General features: G+C 38.4%; 1 protein-coding gene and 2 long non-coding RNA genes across 5 annotated transcripts in view; 2 read left to right on the top strand and 1 right to left on the bottom strand.

Moving 5' to 3' along the window:
• The first annotated feature begins 1,059 nt into the window (after positions 1 to 1,059).
• Positions 1,060 to 4,906, top strand: LOC309497730. Its single transcript, XR_014205690.1, has 2 exons — positions 1,060 to 1,143; positions 2,911 to 4,906. It is a non-coding gene; the product is annotated as an uncharacterized lncRNA (long non-coding RNA).
• The window catches only part of LOC309497647 (uncharacterized protein), a 28,055-nt gene continuing 7,511 nt past the window's right edge, over positions 3,431 to 23,974 (bottom strand). For all 3 annotated transcript variants that reach the window (XM_082167942.1, XM_082167943.1, XM_082167944.1), the window contains one exon: positions 3,431 to 11,230. In XM_082167942.1, coding sequence (XP_082024068.1) covers positions 9,813 to 11,230 — 1,418 coding nt within the window. In that variant the 3' untranslated portion in view covers positions 3,431 to 9,812. The remainder of the gene's footprint in view (positions 11,231 to 23,974) is intronic.
• LOC309497715 lies at positions 11,238 to 17,966 on the top strand. Its single transcript, XR_014205675.1, has 2 exons — positions 11,238 to 16,516; positions 16,765 to 17,966. It is a non-coding gene; the product is annotated as an uncharacterized lncRNA (long non-coding RNA).

The raw sequence follows: 23,974 nt of genomic DNA, 5'->3' as shown, positions 1-23,974 counted from the left end.
CTTCTGCCGCCACCCCAGACCACTGCACCCAGTAGAGTTTGCACACCACATTCTGAGAGCACAACTGGCCCTTGTCAAATGCAAGACACGCCACAAAAAGAAAGCGTAAATACACTAGAACAGTCACATGATATCCAACAGATGCACTAAATGTGGAGAGCCACGCACCACAGACACCGGCCATAGCCAGTTCAAAGGCAGAATTTACTGCCCTAACCAAAGAGCAGTGGCTGAGAATGTTAAGAAAATAGTACATTGTATTTTATGTTGTGACGATTTTGTTTTTATTATAGTAAAATATTTATTTGTTTTGCAAAACTAATACAGAAATAATTGCACTATTGTTGGTTTTTTTATTTTTTTATTTGATTGTGATTCATTGTGCTGCCCACAAAATATACACAATGTTGTATTTGTTCTAGGTTAATGTGTTGTATATAGTTCAGTTTGTTTTCTTTTTACTTGTAAATAGTGATTTATTGTAAATACTATACCAAACGTGATTTGTTTGTACATATTTTGTTGAATGTTGTATATTTGTATGTATGTTTTATATTTCGACGTGAAAAGAATAAAAAATATTTTATTTATCTGTTTTATGTTTATTGTTTTGTTAATGGCTGATAGTGACAGTGATGTGATAGGCTTAGGTGGAGTGTTCAAAGTCAAATTACATAAGAGATACATGCAGAATGCCCATATATTTATTTTTTTCAATCAAGGTTACAGTAATAGGTGGTAGTTTACTATTAATCATTATTAGATACTCCTGCAATATATCAGTACACTAAATGTTCTTCCATTCTACCATTTGATAATACTGGGTCATCAATGCAGAGTGCTTATAAAGTTAGATCATTGGGAAGTCCCTAAAAATGTGGTTCAGTACCTCCTTTTGATCAAAAAAAGTAGATTAAAATGCAATGTGTTAAATACATGGTTAATTGCCTGCAAGCTGAACTGCATTCCTTATATTGCACTAAATAAATCTTGAAATGAATAAAAAAGACTTGCTGGGGATCGAACCCGGATCTCTGTGATTTTTCTCCTCCCCTCGCCGCGGGCGGGTATAGATATATACACGATGTCGCCTTGGCTACGGTTTCGTTCCAATGAACTGCCGTAGCCAAGGCGACTTCTATTGTATATATCTATACCCGCCCGCGCTCTCAGATCACTTGGACGTGGCTGTGTACAAGAGGTAAAAACTATATAAATACTGTTCGTTTTCTCACACAAACCGCTCGTTTCGTGTCTTAGGCCACGGGTAAAAACTTTTCAAAACTGGATCTTGTTGCCTATAGTTTTTTCTTTAAAACAATGTGAAAATCATCCTGATCCCTAACTTTTGTAAGAAACTAATTGTCAGAATGGCTGATATGCAAGGAGCCATGAAACATCATGAATAATGCTGTGATTCACACCTGAAGAGACAAAGACCCTCCCCTGGGAATATCAAAGAGGAATGTGACAGAGGGAACTATAGAGAATCAATGTGAGGAGACTTAATGGTTTATTGTTTTGGCTACAAAATCTGAGTTTAAGTTAAAAGTAATCTGACTATACATTTTCTTTACACAAAGACTTAACTTAAAAAACTTTAGACCTACACTACCGTTCAAAAGTTTTATATCTGTAAATTTTTTTTTTTTTTTTTAAAGAAGTCTCTTCTGCTCACCAAGGCTGCATTTATTTGATCCAAAATAAAGCAAAAACTGTTTATTTTTACTATTTAAGATAAATGTTTTCTATTTAAATATATTTTAAAAAGCAATTTATTCCTGTGATCAAAATGTTCAACATCATTAGTCCAGTCTACAGTGTCACATTAACCTTCAGAAATCATTCTAATATGATGCTGCTCAAGAATCTCAGGATTCTTTGATGAACTGAAAGTTCAAAAGAACATTATATCTGAAATAGAAAGGTTTTTTAACATAAAAAAATGTCCTCTTTACTCTTACTTTTGATCAATATAAGGCATCTTCGTTGAATACAATTATTAATTTCTTTCAAAAAAAACAACAACAGCAACAAAAAACTAAATTCTTACTGAGCACAAACTTTTGAACAGTAGTGAATAATGTTACAATAGATTTATATTTCAGATAAATGCTGTTCTTTTGAACGTTCTATTCATCCAAGAATCCTGAAAAAAATTGCACACAACTGTTTTCAAAATTGATAATAATAATTTCTCAAGGATCATGTGAAACTGAAGACCGGAGTAATAATTTACATTAAAGGAATAAATTGCATTTTAAAAATATATCCAAATAGAAGTCTGAAAATAGTCCAACGAATATAAATAAAAACGTACTCATCCAAAATTGTATCCATGGCTGGACCAAGTCGCTATTTAAAATGCAAACGTTCATTGTCGGAGTCCCGCTCTTCTTCTGCGGAAAATGCGATCTCTTCGTCACTATCCAGGACGAGCTGAAGAGCTTCCTCACCTGTGTAGCAAATCTTCTTCTTCCATCTTCCAAACGTGCAAGAAAGTGAATGATACTTATTATGAAACTTAATGATTTTTAAGGCATTGTTGGGGGCGTTTGCCATTTCGCATAGATCGCCTCAACACATTGGCTGCGTCCGAAACTGCATACTTCCCTACTATATAGTAGGGGAAAAGCAGTAGGCGAGCGAATAAGTATGTCCGAATCTTTAGTATCCATAAAAGAGTAGGCGAGAATTACCTGGGTGACGTACTAATTCTGACGAGATTCGGACATTCGTATACTAATAGTGCGTCCGAATATTCCTACTTTCCTACTATATAGTAGGAGAAAACAGTACGTGAAAGGAGTAGTATGTTAGAAATCTCAGTACTCATAAAAGAGTAGGCGAGAAGTTCCCGGATGGCTTACTGCCACAGGAGAGGATACGTCATTATTAAACATCGCGGAGATCAGCGACGCGGGTGTTTTTAAATGTGAGTAAACACGGTTCCTTGTGTTAAAATCGCATGTGTTGAACTACTGTAAACTGTTGAACTGTTGAAGGTGTAAAGACGTTAGACAGTATATTATAGTTGTGATTTTGCTGTAAAAACTCATTTTATTATGTATAGCTAACAGGGGAGCTCCAGTAAGCACACATAACGTTACGTCTCTAAATTGGATTTACATAAACCATATTCATCTTAAAGACACTTATTTTAAATGTATATTAACATCTGACTGGAAAATTGTCGATAAGTATCGCAGATGAGCACATCACAACATGAAATAGAAATCTGAGTGAGTGATGTACTGTATGTGTCCTATTGTGTAGGAGAATTTATTGTTGTCAACACTGCTTGTATTACATGATAAACAAATCTACATAAAGTAACTAAACATATGTTATCTATTTTATATGTCCATTGGTACTGTTGATGAATTGAGGAACATTTATGTTGCGTAAAAAGTGAGTTAACACATCAGCATCAACCTCAACATGTAAATGTTTATTGAGCTCATAAATCACAGAGGTAACATGAATCTTGTCTGGATGTTACAGGAACAGATGAACATATGTGTGTTTATTGAGCACATAAATCACAGAGATAACGCAAATCTTGTCTGGATGTTACAGGAACAGATGAACACTTGTGTTTATTTGGTGGAGAGTGGCTCATGAAGGCTTTGAGTGAGTATACTACAGAAATGAATAACAAATCTATTTAAATCTTAAGTTGTAGTTTATTTTAATTATTGTAATTTCAAACAGAGCTATTACAGCACTTTTCTGATTCTTGATATCTGTGCATTTGCTGCAGAGCTTTTGTGGTGGAGCAGAGGATGCAAGGCAGGGTGACGGATGCATTTGTGAAAAAAAAAAGAAGGAAAACCTGAAATAAAAATACAAAGTACGATAATTTTGTTACTTGTAATACAGAAATCAAATGACATTGTGCTGTTAACATGTCTGTTTTTTTATTATGTTTTGTGCATTTTTGTAGGATTCTGAAATTTCTGCAGACTGGTATATCATCATCACTGAGGATGAGGAGCCCAGAGCTGAATCCTTGAAATGGTGCCATGGATGAGACCCTCCATCACTCCATCGGCCCTTATGAGACCCTCCATCACTCCACCTGCTCTAATGAGACCCTCCATCACTCCACCTGACCTTACGAGACCCTCCATCACTCCACCTGCCCTTACGAGACCCTCCATCACAAACTCTTATTGCCTCAGATTGTGAAGCACAGCGCAGCAAGCAACAACCTCAGGCACAAACGCATGGCTCACCTCATGAAGAAAATAGAGCACCAGCTTGTTTTCAGCATGTTAAGCGTTTGCTGTTGAGACGAGCCTCACAGGTTCTGTTCAGGCTCTCTGTATGAGGTGATGAGGCAGACGGTGCACTCAGGCAAGGATAGCCTCGATGTCCCTTTCCCATTCATGATCAGATCCCAGTCTGACTGCAGCAATGAGGGACATGATGGATGGCAGAGACAGGTGAAGGTGGGAACGGTGGTCAGCTGATTCATCAGAATAAAGCCGCAGAATGAGAACCGCTGTGTTGAGTTGGCAGTAGGATGTGGGGTTCACCGCCTGTAAATGTATCATTGTTAGAACAATAAGTATGAATAAAGCTTTGTTTCATATGTTGTTGACTTGTGTGTGTGTGTGTGTGTGTGTGTGTGTGTGTGTGTGTGTGTGTGTGTGTATATATATATATATATATATTGTGATTGTTACTTTTTTAAATCTTTTACTCATTTATTCATGTTTCTTATTGTTGTCAGTAAATAAAATATAATAAATTTCATTAAATAATGCATTAATTCATTGCTTGACTGAAAATTGAGATGTGTTCACTGCAATTATCTAGTGTAGTCATGCATAGCTGTGTCATATGACAAAAGAAATTACATTTTGCTTGTTTTACTAAAATATATAATTTTCAGTAAAAATTTAATAAAAGTAATAAGTATTGGTCAGCATTTATCATTATTATTATACATAAGTGTTGGGGAGGGCTAGCAATGCAATTCATTTAGGGGTAATCTTCATTTTTAAGATTCATAATACATAGTACATCATAATATAAGATTATATACTAATACACGGGGAAAAAGCTCAATGACGAGGTTAAATATCTTTGAATAATTCATCATAATACATAAAGAAAATGCATTTTTTTTGTTTGCTATTTATAACCCTGAGGGATAAAACGACAGTTAAATTGAACAAGAAAAGAGGGAAAAAAAATAGATTTAAGCCACTTTTGCTTGTGGGCGAACATTTTTGCACATAAAATGAAGAAATTTAACAACATATTCAAGAGATGCCGATTTGGGGGTTTCGTAATATAAAAGATAAAACTGTGGGTCACATTAGTGGGTTAAAAATATAAGAACTTAAATCAACCCATAATTTATTGGTTATACTACATTCACAAAATAAATGGCCAGCTGTTTCTTCAAGACCACAAAATGAGCAAGTTTCGTCAATATCAAGATACTTACAGATAGATTAATTAAACCTGTCGCTCAAATCTTTTAAGTTGTTGTGCTTGTGATTAACGTCGTAGGTTACATGATTACGTCAACAATGGCGGATGATGTACGGCTCGCATTTATACTTAATGAGCGCAAAAAGAGTAGGTACTTTATAGCCCGATCTCGTTAAGTAAGTACTTATTGAAATTAAGAACCTACTCAGTGAGTATGAGTTTTGGACACAGCCATTATCTTATGAATAGGGTGTGACCACATTAACGATAATTAGCTAAGCCAGGAGAAACTGTACATCTCTTTAGTTTAATACAGATTACATTGCAGGAGAATATTTGTTTTAAATGTTATTTAAAAGTAGACATTTCAAGCTTTCTTTAGACGTATGTTTTATGTTTGTGTGATAAGTATTCGCTGAGTTTCAGTTCATTATTTAGACGTCTTTCAGAAAGTTTCTTGCGGAGACAGCGACAGCTGAAAGCGCACCCTCTTTGTTTTCTTTATTTGACAAAAACACAAGGATTTGTTATTATTGTGAGTGTACACAAATAAAAGAAGACCCTTTATAGTTTATAAAGATGTATAAAGACTAATATGTATGGCGAAAAATTTAGTATTTTAAGTTGTTTAAGCTGTCATCAGGAAAAATACAGCAGAATGTGCTGGCGTGTTCTCGGGCTCAGATGGTTAAACTGCATAACAAAAATTGTCTACACTTTGGTAGGCCCTAATTGCTCCCTTAAGCTTTAAGATATAAACCTTCTTGGTTTTGGATTCATCAAGAGTCTTAATTTTGTCCATTGTCTTCAATATTCAAAATTACAGTCCATTTAGCTATGAAAAAATAAACCTCTTGGTTATAGCTTAAACAATTGTCTTCTTATTGTGAAACCTGATATATCTCGATTGTCAAATATGTGCTAGTTTGTATTTTGTTTTGCCTTTTAAACACTTTTATAATGATCATGTTAGAGGATAACAGGTGATCGGGGTCGCTATGTAATAGCTATGTAATAGTTTTCCGCTCACCGATTTGGTTAGTGCAAGTTCACCCAAATATGAAAATGCCATAATTTACTCAACCTCATGACGTTCCAAACCCAAATGACTTTCGTGCATCTTCGGGACACAAATGTGAAGATAGCCTATTTTAATGAAATCTGGGAGATTTCTGTACCTCCATTGCAAGTCTATTCACCCATAACCCCATAACAAAACGTTCACTAAGAATCATGAATCGAGCTTTTTAATCCAAGAAGAGACACGATTGTTTTAAATGATGAGAAGATTTATTTTGGGTTATTCACATATAAACATTGATCAGCGAACAATGTTTGCAGCATTCTAAATTTGGTCTCGGAAGCAATGTTTATATGTAATAAATGAGGTCAACAGCGCTGCTGTAACAGCGGTCAGCTGATTTATTTGCTTGGTCAGCAGGGGGCCCTTCAAACCTGCGGGGCCCAAAGCAGTTGCATGGTGGTTAACAACGCTACTGTATTCCTGGTATTAAGATGCCTTTTGGTCGATCGGATCATAAGCGGACTGCGCTAAATGGGTGTAAACGGGGTCTAAATAGTTGAGCCTGACCAATTCCGACCAATTCCAGATGTAGTCGAAAACGCATTCCACCGGACTGCTTTCGTAGTATAAACGCTAATGTAGTCAAATGTGTTCAAACAGCCACAAAAGACCACCTACTCTTTGCCTACTGACCTAATGAGTAAACAATATGGGAAAAGCGCTGGCCAGACAGGATTTTAAATTGTTCAGTTTATGACCCAATTTTGGTTTGAAGACGAAAAACATACCAAGCAAACCCATTCATTTACCAGCAGTTCAATTTAAGCGCTGTGTCTGTTCCTCAGTTTTCATCATTTGAGTGCTTGATTTTGAGTATCTCTGCTCCTACTTCTACAATCATTGTGACAGTCTACAAACCACCTAAGACTAAGCCACATGCAATCTTTATGTCAGAATTTGCTGATTTTCTGTCAATGCTGTCCCTAAAGTTCCACAAAATTCTTATTGTTGGGGACTTCAACATCCATGTGGATCAAAGTGATTCTACGACGGCTAAGGAATTTTTATCGCTGCATGACTGCTTCAATCTCTCACAATTGGTAACTGGCCCGACTCACTGTAAAGGCCATACTCTGGATCTTGTGATTACAAATAGCTCATTTGTATTACAGTGAACATCTGTTGACATTGGATTATCTGACCACTCAGCTGTCTTCTTTAATCTGGAATTGCAAAATTCTTGTGTGCCTTCCATCCGAACGGTAACATTTCGGAAGTCTATTGATCAGACAGTATTTTCAAATTCTGTTGTTTCCACTTTCAATGATATGCACTTCACATCTTTGGAGGAGAAAGTCTCTCAGCTGAATAACGCTCTTGCTTTTAATCTAGACACCTTTGCTCCCCTGAGATCCCGCGAGGTTACTTTTGCTCGCACTGCTCCATGGTATAATGACAATCTGCGCACTAAGAAGGCTGCCTGTCGGAAAATGGAGCGAAAATGGCATCTCACTGGCTTGAATGTTCATTATCTAACCTGGAAGGACCTTCTAAGTGACTACAGAGCATTAATTGAGATTGAAAGATCTTTGTATTTCTCTCAGACTATTGAAAACAATCAAGACAACCCAAGACATTTGTTTCAAACTATAAATAGACTGCTTCAAGTTAAAGCTGTTACTACCATGCCTGTTTCACAGCAGCTGTGTAACTCTTTTCTTCATTTCTTCAATTCAAAAATTTATAACATTCATAAACAAATTTCTGTCTCATCTGTTTCTACTCTTTCATTCCACTGTCCACCTGGGTTCACTGGTACTTTTCTAACAAACTTTCCTCTTCTTGATACTGAGACTCTTAAAAGGGAGGTATCTAGCATGAAATGTTAGTTTGCTTTTGCTTACATGCCTTGAGAGAGTGTCTGGTGTGTCGGGGACAGTTTTGAAGTGGTTTAGATCCTATTTTACTGACTGTTCCCAGTTCATCTCAATGGGTGACCATAGGTCTGAGATTAGCTCTGTTCTCACTGGTGTTCCTCAGGGGTCAGTTCTGGGCCCTTTACTTTTTAACATATATCTATCAACACTTGGCTATCTCTTGAGATCGCTCGGCCTCCATTATCATTTGTATGCCAACGATACGCAGATTTATTTACATTCAAAACCAGATGAGCGCCCCGACACTGATTTTCTTTCCAGCTGTATTACTGAAATGAAAACCTGGATGAGTAATAATTTCCTGCGTATGAACAATGATAAAACTGAAGTTATGCTCATTGGTTCCTGTCACCAAACTTCCAAAGCTGGTTCTTCGTCTTTGACTCTTGATGGCTCTGTCTTGGGTATCCAGATTAAATAGAGGAACTTTGGAGTTATTTTTGATGCTAATCTTTCATTTGATTCTTTCATTCAGAATACTGTTAAAACATCTTTCTTCCATCTTAGAAACATTGCTAGATTGCGGCCGATGTTAACTTTTCCTGAAGCTGAAAAGCTGATAAATTCCTTCGTCGTCTCTCGGATAGACTATTGTAACGCCCTTTTAGCCGGAGTTTCTAAATCTATACTACACAAGCTTCAACATGTACAAAATTCTGCCGCCAAGGATCTTAACTGGGTCCAGACTATGTAACCATATCACTCCGGTTTTGGAATCTTTGCATTGGCTCCCAGTCAGGTTCCGAGTCGATTTCAAGATTATGATGCTCACATACAAATCTTTGCACGGCCTGGCTCTAAATTATCTAGCAGAACTGTTGTACCCCTACACTCCTAATTGCAGGTTGCGCTCCTCACAATCGAGCATGCTGGTTGTTCCTAAAACTCGCTTAAAGTCTATGGGTGACAGGGCTTTCTCTTTCTATGCACCTGTCCTTTGGAATTCTCTACCTCTTGAACTTAGGGAAGCTCAGATTTATGCCATTTTTAAAGGTCAAGTTAAGACATATTTTTTTAAACTCGCATTTTCCTGTTGATGTGTTTCTTGTTGCTTTTAACAATTGTTTATTATGTGTACAGCGCTTTGAGATGCTGCTTTTAAAGGCGCTTTATAAAATAAAGGTTATTATTATTATTACCTGCCCATAGACCCTACCCTTGAAGAAATCGGGACAGAAGTGGTTGAAAGTGGACAAAAGAAATGGATTAAAATACCAGGTATAAATGGGCGTGTGTCTGCTTCGTCTACATGTGAAAATGTATTTCACTACCAGGTGTACACAGGGCCTAAGATTTCCATGTTGATAAAAAAAATACTTTTCTCTGGTGTGAATTCTCATGTGCCTGTTAAGACTTTATTTTACAGTGAAACTTATTCCCTACTGTTGACAGGTGAAAAGGCTCTATCCCGTGTGAACTCTCATGTGATAATTAAGGTTTCCTTTTCGGTTGAAACTTTTTCCACACTGTTGGCAGGTGAAAGGGCTTTCTCTAGTGTGAATTCTCATGTGGACTTTAAGTTTCTTGTCTTGATCAAAACTCTTTCCACACTGAGGACATGTGTAAGGCTTCTCTCCTTTGTGAATTCTCATGTGGATTTTAAGGTTCCCATCTTTATTAAAACTTTTTCCACACTGAGGACATGTGTAAGGCTTCTCTCCAGTGTGAATTCTCATATGGATTTTTAGGCTTCCATGTTGACTGAAACTCTTTCCACACTGAGGGCACGTGTAAGGCTTCTCTCCTTTGTGAATTCTCACGTGCCTGTTAAGGCTTCCTTTTTCAGTGAATCGGTTTCCACACTGTTTGCATGTGTAAGGCTTCTCTCCAGTGTGAACTCTCATATGATAATTAAAGTTTCCGTTTCGGTTGAAACTTTTTCCACACTGAGGGCACGTGTAAGGCTTCTCTCCAGTGTGAATTTTTATGTGCCTGTTAAAGCTTCCTTTTTGAGTGAATCTGTTTCCACACTGTTTGCATGTGAAAGGGCTCTCTCCAGTATGAATTCTCATGTGGACTTTAAGGTTGCCCTCTTGATCAAAACTCTTTCCACACTTAGGACATATGTAAGGCTTCTCTCCAGTGTGAATTCTGATGTGGATTTCAAGGCTTCCATGTTGACTGAAACTCTTTCCACACTGAGAGCATACGTAAGGCTTCTCTCCTTTGTGAATTCTCATGTGCCTGTTAAGACTTCCTTTTTCAGTGAATCTGTTTCCACACTGTTGGCATATGAAAGGCTTTTCTCCAGAATGAATTCTGATGTGGACTTTAAGTTTCCTGTCTTGATCAAAACTCTTTCCACACTGTTTGCATGTGTAAGGCTTCTCTCCAATGTGAATTCTCATGTGATAATTAAGGTGTCCTTTTCGGTTGAAACTTTTTCCACACTGTTGGCAGGTGAAAGGTTTCTCTCCAGTGTGAATTCTCATGTGCCTGTTAAAGCTTCCTTTATGAGTGAATCTGTTTCCACATTGTTGGCATTTTAAAGGGCACTCTCTAGTATGAATTCTCATGTGGACTTTAAGTTTCATGTCTTGATCAAAACTCTTTCCACACTGAGGGCATGTGTGCTCCCTCTTAGTGCATGTGGGCTCCTCTCCAGTGTGAAGTCTCGTGTGGTCTTTAAGGTTAACATGTTGATTGAAACTCTTGTCTCTCTTACTTCCTGTCTTTTGAGATTTTTCTTGCGAGGAAGTCTTTTCAGTATGTGAGCAACTAAAAGACTTTTCTCCAGTTATGAAATCATGATGATTCACATATTGATCTTTTTCTTCCTTTACATTCAGTTCATGGCTCTCTTCTTTCAGTGCCATCAGGTCTAAGAAAAAATAAATAAACAAAAATATTCCAAGTTTAATGGCACAAAGCAACAGACACAAACTAAAGCATCAATACCAACATACACAAAATCCTATACCCACTAAGCTACTGAAATAGGTGTTACAGATGATACATCTGCTCACCCTGTGGTCTGTGTGGGTCCTAACGCCCCAGTAAAGTGATGGGGACACTATACTGTCAAAGAGCACCGTCCTTCGGATGAGACGTTAAACCGAGGTCCTGACTCTCTGTGGTCATTAAAAATCCCAGGATGTCTTTCGAAAGAGTAGGGGTGTAACCCCGGCATCCTGGCCAAATTTGCCCAGTGGCCTCTGTCCATCATGGCCTCCTAATCATCCTCATTTACTGATTGGCTTCATCACTGTCTCCTCTCCACCAGTAAGCTGGTGTGTGGTGGGCGTTCTGGCGCAATATGGCTGCCGTCGCATCATCCAAGTGGATGCTGCACATTGGTGGTGGTTGAGGAGATTCCCCCCTTCTATGTAAAGCAATTTGAGTGCCGAGAAAAGCGCTATATAAATGTAATGAATTATTATTATTATTATTTGAGAACCCCTTCTCAATATTAATAACTCTTCACTTTCTTTAAGACATGTCCCAAAAACTTTGACCCAGGAGATTTGTTTACTTATAGACTGGTCTCAATCTCCCATTTTCTACATCTTCTAGGGGTTAAGGCACAAAAACTTTCAAGGGAATAAGAAAAGAGAACAAACTCCCTGCTCAACCATCAGACCAAAAACTCATCACACAGTAGTTCCATGTAATGATTTATTGAAAGAAAACTGGCATTATTTTTGTCAGAGGAAGCAGCAGATGTTTGTTATAAGTTTGGAATGACCCATCATGATGGTCCAAACGTTGCTGGAAGGTAAAGTTAAAATTCCTAACACAACATGTCAAGTCAAGTCACCATTTAACAATATGAACTGTTTCAAAGCAGCTTTACCGTAATAATAGGAAATTAAAGTAACAGAGATTGTTTTGGCTTTACAGCAGCTCTAGAATAAAGTTATTTTCCAGCTAAAGTTAGTTCTGATCGATTCACTTCCGTTGCAAAGATCATTAGTTATTAACTTAGGGACCGCTTACACGACACCGTTTTAACAGAAAACCCTTAACGCACTCCGGCACGCTCATTAGCAGAATTATTTATCGCTTCCGAGTAGCCATGTGAACCGGATCTATTTTGACTACGTTTTATCTGTACAGAGGTAAAGGGAAGGAGAAGGGGGCCTTCACAGTGGAGAGACTAGCTGACACTTCAGGACTGCATTGTTGTCGTGTCCAGGCGCAGGTCCTTCATCAGATCTGGATACGGCCTGGATCCAGCGGACTGCGGTAAACCTCGGAATAAGCAGTGAGACTAATATTAGCGTAGACGGCATTCTTCTTATGATGTAACGAGTACATCAGGATTTATGGGGAGTGTTCCCCGTTCCGGCTGACCTATGCAGCCTAACATTGAATTATAGAAGTTTATAATATGTTATGTGTATGCTAGGTCAAAGAGATGTGTTTTTAGTCTAGATTTGAACTGACAGAGTGTGTCTGCTTCCCGGACAATGTTAGGAAGACTGTTCCAGAGTTTTGGTGCTAAATGGGAAAAGGATCTACCACCAGCAGTCGATTTTGATATTCTAGGTATTATCAACTGGCCGGACTATAACGCGTTAAGAGCTCGCTCAAATACTGGGGAACTAAACCATTTAGTGCTTTGTAAGTATTCAGCAATATTAAAAAATGTATACAATGTTTAATAGGGAGCCAATGCAGTGTTGATAGAACCGGGCTAATATGGTCATACTTCCTGGTTCTAGTAAGAAATCTAGCTGCTGCGTTTTGGACCAGCTGTATTTTATTTATTAAGCGTGCAGGGCAACCACCCATAAGAGCATTACAATAATCTAGCCTTGATGTCATGAACGCATGAACTAATTATTCCGCATTTGTCATTGAGAGCATATGACGTAATTTACATATATTTTTGAGTGCAAAGGAGCAACTGTGTCTAAAGTGCCGGAAAAGAGACAGTCAAAAGTTCCTGTCGCAATATGGAGTTCTTCTAAGCTATCTGGGATGCTGAGGAAATGAAACTGATCAGGAATGTTATTAATAAAGCAATCTTTAGTAGCAGAAGTAATAGGTCTAACATATTTGTAACAGGGAGTCGGCTTTGAAGCCTTGGCTAAATGAAGTATACACGAGACTAGATAATGATCTGAGATGTCATTGCTCTGCTGCAGAATTTCAATGGCATCAACACTGATTCCATGTGATAATATTAGATCTAGAGTATGATTACGACAATGAGTAGGTCCTGACACGTTGTGTCTAACTCCAATAGAGTTCAGAATGTCTTTAAATGCCAATCCCAATGCATCTTTTTCATTATCTATGTGTATATTAAAATCACCAACAATTAGGACTTTATCTGCAGCCAGTACTAACTCTGATAGAAAATTAGCAAATTCTTCGATAAAGTCTGTATGGTGCCCTGGTGGCCTGTATACAGTAGCCAGCACAAATCTCAAACGTGATTTATCATTTACACTAGATAGTGTTACATTAAGCACCAATACTTCAAAAGAATTATATTTGAAACAAGACTTCTCACTAATTCTGAAGATATTACTATAAATTACAGCAACACCTCCAGCTTTGCCTTTCAGACAAGGCTCATGTTTATAACAATAATCTTGGGGGGTGGACTCATTTAAAGTAATGTAATCGTCTGGTTTTAGCCAGGTTTCTGTCAAACACAGCACATCTAGGTTATAATCTGTGATCATATCATTAACAATAAGTGCTTTTGAAGTAAGGGATCGAATATTCAGCAACCCAAGCTTTATCATTTGTATTATATATATTTTTTTATTTGTTGAACATCAATTACATTTTTACTCTTAAATGGGTTTGGGAGTTGTTTGTATTTCCTAAATTGGGGAACAGACACAGTCTCTATATGATGATATCTAGGTGAAAGAGGCTCTATGGGATGGGATTTATCTGACCTCAGTGATGTGAGACAGCTGGCAGACGGTCGGTTTAGCCAGTCTGTCTGCTTCCTGACCTGAGCCACAATTTGTGTTTGAGCTCTAAGGCTATGTGGCATATTACTAGAGAGAAGACTGGCACCATCCCAGGAGGGATGAATACCATCTCTTTTCAACAGGTCAGGTCTGCCCCAAAAACTGTTCCAATTGTCTATGAATTCTATATTATTTTGCGGACACCACTTAGACAGCCAGCCACTGAGTGAGGACAGTCTAAGTAGTATCTCATCACTCCAGGGAACAGGAAGGGGGCCAGAGCAAATTACAGTGCCTGACATCGTACTTGCGAGTTCACACACCTCTTTAATGTTAATTTTAGTGATATCCGACTGGTGAATCGAACATCATTAGTACCGACGTGAATAATAATCTTAGAGAATTTATGATTAGCATTAGCCAGCACTTTTAAATTTGCTTTGATGTCAGGCGCTCTGGCTCCCGGCAAACATGTGACTATGGTGGCTGGTGTCTCTATTTTCACGTTCCGTGTAATAGAATCGCCAATAACATCACTTCTCCTCCTGCTATTCAGATGATTCGAAGCTCTATTAGTAATCTAAACCTGATGATCTCACTGTCTTAGCTTATATCTCGGCCTCATTTTCGAGCATCTCTGCAGTAATTTTTTATTTGACTTGACATCAAACAACTGTTTATTATTATTATTACATATTGTAATATCTAATATATGGGCAGGCCAAGTGACGCAGGTAATCACAGCCGTGCTGATATAGAGCCATATCGTATGACTTTAATATGTTGTTGTACTGTATATCGAAATAATCTCACAATGATGCGTTTGGTTGAATTACAAAGCGCTTCAGTTTATCCGTATTCATTCACTCTTCAGCTTCAGCTCAACCCCCAAGGTTTTTTTTATCACTGCAAAAGAGACTCAAAATACTTTGTAGAGACCAAAGTGGAGATGTTTGGCCATAATCTGTCAAAACCCAAACACAGCATATCAACTGAGGGTGATGATTTTGGGCTTGTTTTACAGCCACAGGACCTGGGCATCTTGCAGCCATTGAGTCTACCATGAACTCCTCTGCATATTCAGAGGCCATTTGTCTGACAGTTAAAGCTTGGCTAAAATTAGTTCATGCAACAGGACATTGGCTCTCATTCACAAATAACTGAGAGGATTATTTCGTATTTGTATGCACAGGAGAACTTCTCACGAAAAATCTCTACCTAATTCACGACACCTTCGTATGTACATGAATTTGTTCTTAACATCGCTCTGATGTCAGTGAAATTGGAGTATTCTAAATGAGCGCCGCGTGCACAAGGTTAGTCATTTGCATAAAACACGCCCAAACCATTTCCATAAGGGCTTTCTATCAGCACACGCTTTCCTTATAGCGTTTCGTCACGCTCGTGAAACTTGCAGCTTGTTGCAGACGCGCTCTCGCCCGATGCTCGAGCAATGCCAAGTGTGCCATTCTCACCAGTTCTCACAATAAACACCTTTTATACAGAAACATATTACAGATTACCATTACCTTAGATTACCTCTCAATAGCCAGCTGTACATACGCATATATCTATGTCATTCAGAGAAACCTCACAATCTGAAACAATAACACAGCTTTTCCTTGTCTTTAACTGTATATGATGGAATGTATTTAAGATTCAATTAAATTGTATTATTTTAAAATTGTATATATGGATTAATGGATTATATAATACAACCAGAGATGGGTAGCAAAGAACATTTACTTGAGTATTTTTGGGGAAATTTTTACTTTTAAGAGAAGATTTAAATGTTGGTACTTTTACTTTAACTCGAGCACATTTCTAATAAAAAACTGTGCTTTTACTTTGTTACGCTGGGCGATGTTCCTCCCATTAATTTATTTTAATGCAATACATGTTAAGAAACGCGTCGTTTATTCCAAGCAAGCGGTCTTTTTTTCTGGGGCATGAGCGATGCCCCATTCACAAATGAATCACTGTTTTGAGTCGATTCTGTTCAAAGAAGTTGGCAAAACTGTCTAAATTGGTTTGCGAATCAGTTTGAATTATTTGTTCAGTTCCCTGCACGCACTGAATCATCTGAAGCGTAACAGGAAATTTAAGAACATCAAGAGTGTTGGATGAAATGGCCGTGGACCTACAGTCAATTAAAAGCAAATCTGCAAAAGCATCCTATTGTTTTGCAGCAATGAAGATCTTTATTATTTGAACATCTGCATATGCTGTCTGTGAACGGTAGAGCTACACAGGTTGAGCTACATTCGATTTCATTCCATACAGGTAATACATTTTACAACCAAACAGATTATTACGCCACAATTCCACTACTACAAAGTATGACATTACCAGCTTATACATTAAATAAGCTACCATTGTTCCCAGAGTATGAAATGAACACCAGCCAACCCGTGGTAATTTGTGGGTATTGCGCAGTGGCGGCGACCTATTCGTCTTGAAAACGAACACCTTTGCTTAGACACAGTTAACCAGTTTACACGTGCCTGCAGAAATAAACATTTGATTACATTTTGGAGAACAGAAAGAAGATCCGTCAATGTGCATTTGATCGTTGTTTGTGTTCAGATGTTCAGTAGTCGTCAGCGGCGCGTGAGCAGCGCATATTTTTTCCGCCGCAAGTTACATGTTAATCAATGAGTTCATTCACATCGGGAGCAGGAGCAGCGCGTCATGGTGAGCGTCAATGAGGAGTGTCGCGTGGGCAGCAGTGAAGCGGGAGTTTCGGTGCCGAGTGTGTACAGCGTGCCTGTTGTTTTGTTTTCGGTCTAGCTAGATTCGGTGTGGTGTTGTAGTTTTTCTAATGTTACTAGTTGTTGCAACAGCATGTGAAAAAAAACGACAAAGTTTGCTAGTCCAAAAATAACGTTAATCTCACGGAAAATTTTTTTACGGTGTTAAAATGAGTTTGCGTTATATATATATATATATATACACAGTCGTGCTCAGAATTAATCATACCCCTGGTAAATATGATAAAAAATGGCTGTAAAAAATAAATCTGCATCGTTTATCCTTTTGATCTTTCATTCAAAAAATTGGCAAAAATCTAACCTTTCATTGAAGTAAAAGAATTGAAAGTGGGGGGGAAATCACACTATGAAATAAATGTTTTTCTCCAAAACACGTTGGCCACAATTACTGATACCCCTAGAATTTTTTATGAGTAAAATATCTTATTTTATCTTAGTATATTCCCATTAATATTTACCTTTTTTTTAGCACACCAGGGTGACTAGGAACATGAAATTGTCCAGCTATGACTTCTTGTTTCACAGGAGTTTATATATGAGGAAACACAAAGGCCAAATTCCCTTAATCATCCATCACAATGGGTAAAACCAAAGAATATAGTTCTGATGTGCAGCAAAATATTGTTGAGCATCACAAAATAGAAAGTGGCTGTAGAATTGTAATAGCTTTTAAAGAAAATAGCTAAAGAATTGAAAATCCCCATTTTGACCATCAGGGCAAAAATTAAGAAGTTATAATCAACTAAAGATGTTACGAATCTGCCAGGAAGAGGACGCGTGTCTATATTGTCTTAATAGACGGTGAGGATGAAAGTTTGAGTGGCCAAAGACTCTTCAATAATCACAGATGGAGAATTGCAGAGATTAGTTGAGTCTTGGGGTCAGAAAGCCTATTAAAAAAAAAATCAAACAACCCCTACATCCCCACATGTTGTTTGGGAGGTTTTCAAGAAAAATGCTCCTCGCTCCTCCAAAAACAAACTCCAGCATATTCAGTTGTCAGACACGACTGGAACTTCAAACGGCACAGGGTTCTGTGGTCAGATGAAACTAAAAAAATAGCTTTTTGGCAGCAAACACGCTAGATGGGTTTGGTGCACACAAGGATAAAAAGTACCCCATGTGTACAATTTAATATACCATTGGATCTTTAATGTTGTGGGCATATTTTTCAGCTGGAGGACCTGGACTCAGATAAATGGCATCGTGGATTCTATCAAATATCAACAGATAAAAAATCAAAACCTGACGCCTTCTGCTAGAAATCTTATAATGGGCCGTGGTTGGATCTTCCATCAGGACAACGATCCAAAACAAACATCAAAATCAACACAAAAATGTGTTAGGGAGCACAAAATGAAGCTTCTGCCATGACCGTCCCAGTTCCCTGACCTGATGAGTGGAGTGAACTGAAGAGAAGAGAAGAAGCACCAACATGGATCTGGGAATCTGAAGGATCTGGAGAGATTCTGTATGGAGGAATGGTCTCTGATCTCTTGTCAGGTGTTCTCCAAACTCATCAGGCATTATAGTAGAAGACTCAGAGTAGTTATCTTGGCAAAAGGAGATTGCAAAAATGTATTTAATAAAAGGGTATCAATAATTGTGGCCAACGTGTTTTGGAGAAAAACATTTCTTTCATAATGTGATTTCCCCCCCACTTTCAATTATTTTACTTAAATGAAAGGTTAGGATTTTGTCAATTTTTTTAATGAAAGATCAAAAGGATAAACGATGCAGATTTATTTTTTACTGCCATTTTTGATCATATTTACCAGGGGTATGATTAATTCTGAGCACGACTGTATATATGATCCGGAGTAACTAGTAACTAGCTACTTGAGTAGTTTTTTCATTAGATACCTTTTTACTTTTACTCAAGTGACTATACCATTTTTTATAGTTTCCTACAACAGGTTTACATGCATCAAAGGCAGTGTTGGGCAAGTTACTTAAAAAAAGTAATTAGTTATAGTTACTAGTTACTTCTCCCAAAAAGTAACTGCGTTAGTAACTGAATTACATCATTACAAAAGTAACTAATTACTAGGGAAAGTAACTATTGCGTTACTTAAAAAAAAATAAAAAAAGTTTAAATATAAGAAATTTCTTGGATACCCCCAATATGAAATGTTAAATGAATGAAATTGACACTAAATAGAACATCTTATTATTATAAAACATTGTACACTAATCTACACTATTTTAATGTTGCTGTGGGACAATGTGAGAGACACCTATTAACTTAAATATTAAAATAGTATCATTACTATAGTGCAACAATAAAACAATAGATGGTTTAGAACTTTTAATATTTATTGCACAGACCACAACTGGCCAACAAATAAGTCTAAAAATAAATTATCCTTCTTAAGAAATGTACCAAAAATAAATAAATAGTAGCCTAATAAAAATATACATACACATACACTCGTGCATATAATTAAAATGATAAAACTCACACACCTTTACAACTGGTAGACATTCTGTATAGCCTACTTGAAGTATTTTCTTCCTCACAATAGTAAGTTTAACAAAAAGTGCTTTCAATATAATACTGAACAATGTATCAACATAAATAATAATAATACAATATAATCTTTTGGGGGTTTATTTTTATAACCTACAGAGAACGTCATTAGCAGAGGTTATTTTAGCCAAATTCTAGTCGTGTTTGCCGCACATGCTCATAACCGTCAAACAAATATGTTTGAACGTTCCCTGCAGGTTATTTTGGAGTTTATGTTATATAAACTAATTAAAACATTGCATATGATACCAATATGCTACAGAGATTATTCAAATGCTGATATGTGTAATTTATTTATAAATAAAGTATTTATGCTCGGACACATTCGGTCTCTGTCGCGCACTGTCAAGCGCGTTCTCGGACACACTCGGTCTCTCTCGCGCACTGTCGAGCGCGTTCTCGGACACACTCGGTCTCTCTCGCGCACTGTCGAGCGCGTTCTCGGACACACTCGGTCTCTCTCGTGCACTGTCGAGCGCGTTCTCGGACACACTCGGTCTCTCTCGCGCACTGTCGAGCACGCTCGCGGCATTCGCCTCGCTTTTGTCGAGTCCCGCGCCTCATAAACACTCACAACACCAGAGAAAAAACATTGCAGCTCCTATGGCTGAGAGAGAGCCTACTCGGATGAAAACCACTTCAGTGAGCTCAATTAAAGTAACGCCGCATTTTTATTGACAGTAACGGTAACGGCGTTGTAATGGAGGAAGCAGTAATTAGTTAGATTACTCGTTACTGAAAAAAATAACGCCGTTAGTAACGCCGTTTATTTATGACGCCGTTATTCCCATCACTGATCAAAGGTCAAAAAACTGTTTAATTTCCTCATAATATTGCACATCACCACATTTTCAATGATTCTCAAACGACTCGTGAGATGAATCAATCCCTCTAAATCCCGCCTTTCTGCAAGCTACTCTGCTCTGATTGGCTAGACAGCTCAGTCTGTTGTGATTGGTTTACCGCGTCGAAAACAAAAACACCCATTGCCATAACAACGTCAGCTGTCCTGAGGCTTCCTACACCGTAAACTAAACACAGTAACTAACAATGACGTTGATTTTACCATATCAATGCGAGCGCGATGATGAAACACTGGAAGAACTAGTTATTCAACCCAAACCTCCATCGCAAGGACGACTCGAGCAGGGCGTTTCTCACTGATACACTACTCAGTTTGAGGTACATTATGAGATGTTGCAACTGTAATTCCTCACCATCAGCATTATTAGGCCTGTCACGATAACTACTTTTTGTTGTGCGATATATTGTCCCAGAAATAATTGCGATAAACAATATAATTGCCATTTTAAAATCATTTTATGCCACTGAATATAAATCATAATATAACAGCATAATAATGCAAGTAGGCCTACACACTTTCAAATGACAACAACATATATTGTGCGAGAAGTCAATATATTGATTATTACGACAGGCCTAAGCATTAACAACTGCATGTCCATCAACAAACAAACAAATAATTTTACTTGTACTAATTTATATACCGAGTATTTTTTTTATATATTGCGGTGAACACGTGGAAACTGTATCAATAACAGTGCATGTATGCAATGTATACATTAGCCGAGCTCTAGCGTGAATGACTGATGTAACATAAACGTTGGTAAAACAAATCTTGCTCCATGCTTAACCTTTCCTCAAAGTAGTGAGAATGACAGACAATCTGCATTAATAGACACAGTTATAGGTAATAGTGGCCCACAAACTGATTAGCAGAAGTATTTAAGTAAGACAGTAATAACATGAGTTAGCTAGTTAGCAGGAGACCTACTCAATATAAAACTCAAAACGAAGTATTTTGAACACCATCTTTCAAGAGCAAGCGGTTTGTGAATCCTGCATTGAACTCCGAGATTTGAGAAGCAGCCGTCAGTGAAATAAAGGGAACACAGCAAAAGTTTAGGATTATACTGCTGTGATGTCATGTAAAGATGAATTTTAACCACTGATTCTTCACATGGTCGTCCTTGGGCAGTGGAAAAAACTGGCTTTACCTTCACATTGTAGAGCACAGCTTCTTCTCGACATGATGCTGTCCAGTATCCAAAGGAATCAGCTGCAGGTTTGAGGTTCAAGTTTTCCCTGGTGTCTGCGCGCACAAAAAGTGGGCGGGCAATATGCTGATGTTTCGTCTTGACGTCACAACGAAACGGCTTATGACTCGTTTGAAAAACAATTAATTTCATTGACTCAGAGTCGACTCTTACTTTTGAATAGGGTTGGGTACTGAAACCGGGAACCGATATGGAACCGGTACCTAAGTAACCGGTATGTAACCGGACCGAATCAAAACGCAGATTTCGCTGCCACTTAAATGCCTCAGTTCTCTGTTGAAATATTTGCCCTCTGGTTCTCCGAAACGGACGCAAGAAACATCATCACCGCATGTGATCGCTAGTTAACCCTTTGATGCGTTTTTCATCGTTCACACTAGTCAAGTCAAGTCAAGTATATTTGTATAGCGCTTTTCACAATACAGATTGTATCAAAGCAGCTTCACAGTATTAAATTAAAATAATACAACAAGGTTTGTTTCAAGTGGAATTTATTGATTGATAAAAAATTAAATTAAATATCTCCAAAATATCCCCAACTGAGCGAGCACTAGTGTGCTTAATGTTCGGATCGCGTGACGCTCTCAGCGCTGTCATATTATATCACAACTATTCAGTGTTTTCAACCACATAAGGTTTATTTTAGGTTTCAGACATTTAAATACACAAAAGTACTAGCAAAACAACATTTATTCAACATTAAATTGACTTGATTCTTCTCACACTTCACCTTCAATTTGATGAACTGACGTGTTGTAGACTGACAGATGATAATAATAATAATAATAATACATTTTATTTGTAAAGCACTTTACATTTGACACCAAATCTCAAAGTGCTACAGTAGAACATAATTAAAAACAATACAGTATACAATAAAAACACAACATGTTAAAAGACGGGACTAAAAACAAGCATTAGCTGTTAAAATAAGCCTGTGTAAAAAGGTGGGTTTTTAGTCCTTTTTTGAATGTGTCCACTGTCTGCGGGGCCCTGAGATGGTCTGGAAGGGCATTCCACAGGCAGGGAGCAGCGACTTGAAAGGCCCTGTCGCCCATTGTTTTGAGCCGTGTCCTGGGCATGACCAAACAGTGCTGTTGGCCTGACCGGGTTCTGGTTGATGAATTTGGTGTGAGCAACTCAGTGAGGTAAGTGGGGGCCGCACCGTGCAGACAGTGATGGGTCTGAAGGAGGACCTTATATTCTATGCGGGACTGAATGGGGAGCCAGTGCAGTGAACGGAGGATGGGGGTGATGTGCTCATGTTTTCGCACCCCCATCAGGACCCTGGCAGCGCTGTTCTGAACATACTGGAGCTTTTGAAGGCTCCTGCCAGGAATCCCGATGAGGAGTGCATTACAGTAGTCCAGCCTGGAGGAGACAAAAGCATGGACGAGCTTCAGAAAGGGAGAGGGAGGGGCGCAGTTTGGAAATATTGCGTAGGTGAAAGAATGCAGTTTTGCAGATAGAGGTGACATGACTGTCGAAGGAAAGGTGGGGGTCAAATTTTACCCCTAGGTTAGTAACAGAGGAAGAGAGGGGAGTGGTGTGTCCAAAAAGTGAAACAGTGGTGATTGGAGAGGAGCGGAGTTGATGAACGGTTCCAGTTTGAATGGCCTCTGTTTTGGAGCCATTCAGCTGCAGGAAGTTTTGACTCATCCACGCCTTTATCTCCTCCAGGCAGGAACTAAGGCGGGCAGCCGTGGGAGGGGGAGCTAGAGGGAGTGACTTGAAGGTAGAGTTGTGAGTCGTCAGCATAGCAATGGAAATTAACTCCATGCCTGCCGACGACACGACCCAAGGGGAGCATGTAAATGGTGAAGAGGGTTGGACCGAGTACGGAGCCCTGGGGGACCCCACAAGTGACAGTGTGGGGTCTGGATTTTACATCCCCCAGAGCTACATACTCGGTTCTATCAGTGAGATAGGAGTGAAACCATTTCAGGGCAGTACCAGAGAGACCTGTGTAGTGTTGAAGTCGGTGCAGGAGAATGTGATGGTCTACAGTGTCAAACGCAGCAGAGAGGTCGAGAAAAATGAGGAGGGATGTGGAACCGGAATCAGAAGCCATCAGCAAATCGCTGGTGACTCTGATAAGAGCTGTTTCTGTGCTATAGGAGGGACGAAAACCAGATTGAAATTTCTCATATAGCCTGTTGGATTTGAGATGATTATGGAGCTGGGTGGAAACAACTTTTTCCAGGAGTTTGGAGATGAATGGGAGATTAGAAATTGGTCTGTAATTCGACAGTGGTGTAGGGTCCAGGGTGGGTTTTTTGAGGAGGGGTTTGATGAGAGCAGATTTGAGGG

This window comes from Leuciscus leuciscus (genome assembly GCF_965113295.1).
Source record: "Leuciscus leuciscus genome assembly, chromosome: 4".
In the NCBI taxonomy this organism is placed as follows: Eukaryota; Metazoa; Chordata; class Actinopteri; order Cypriniformes; family Leuciscidae; genus Leuciscus; species Leuciscus leuciscus.
The sequence above is the reverse complement of the archived record's forward strand: the minus strand, read 5'-3'. Positions and strand labels throughout refer to the sequence as shown.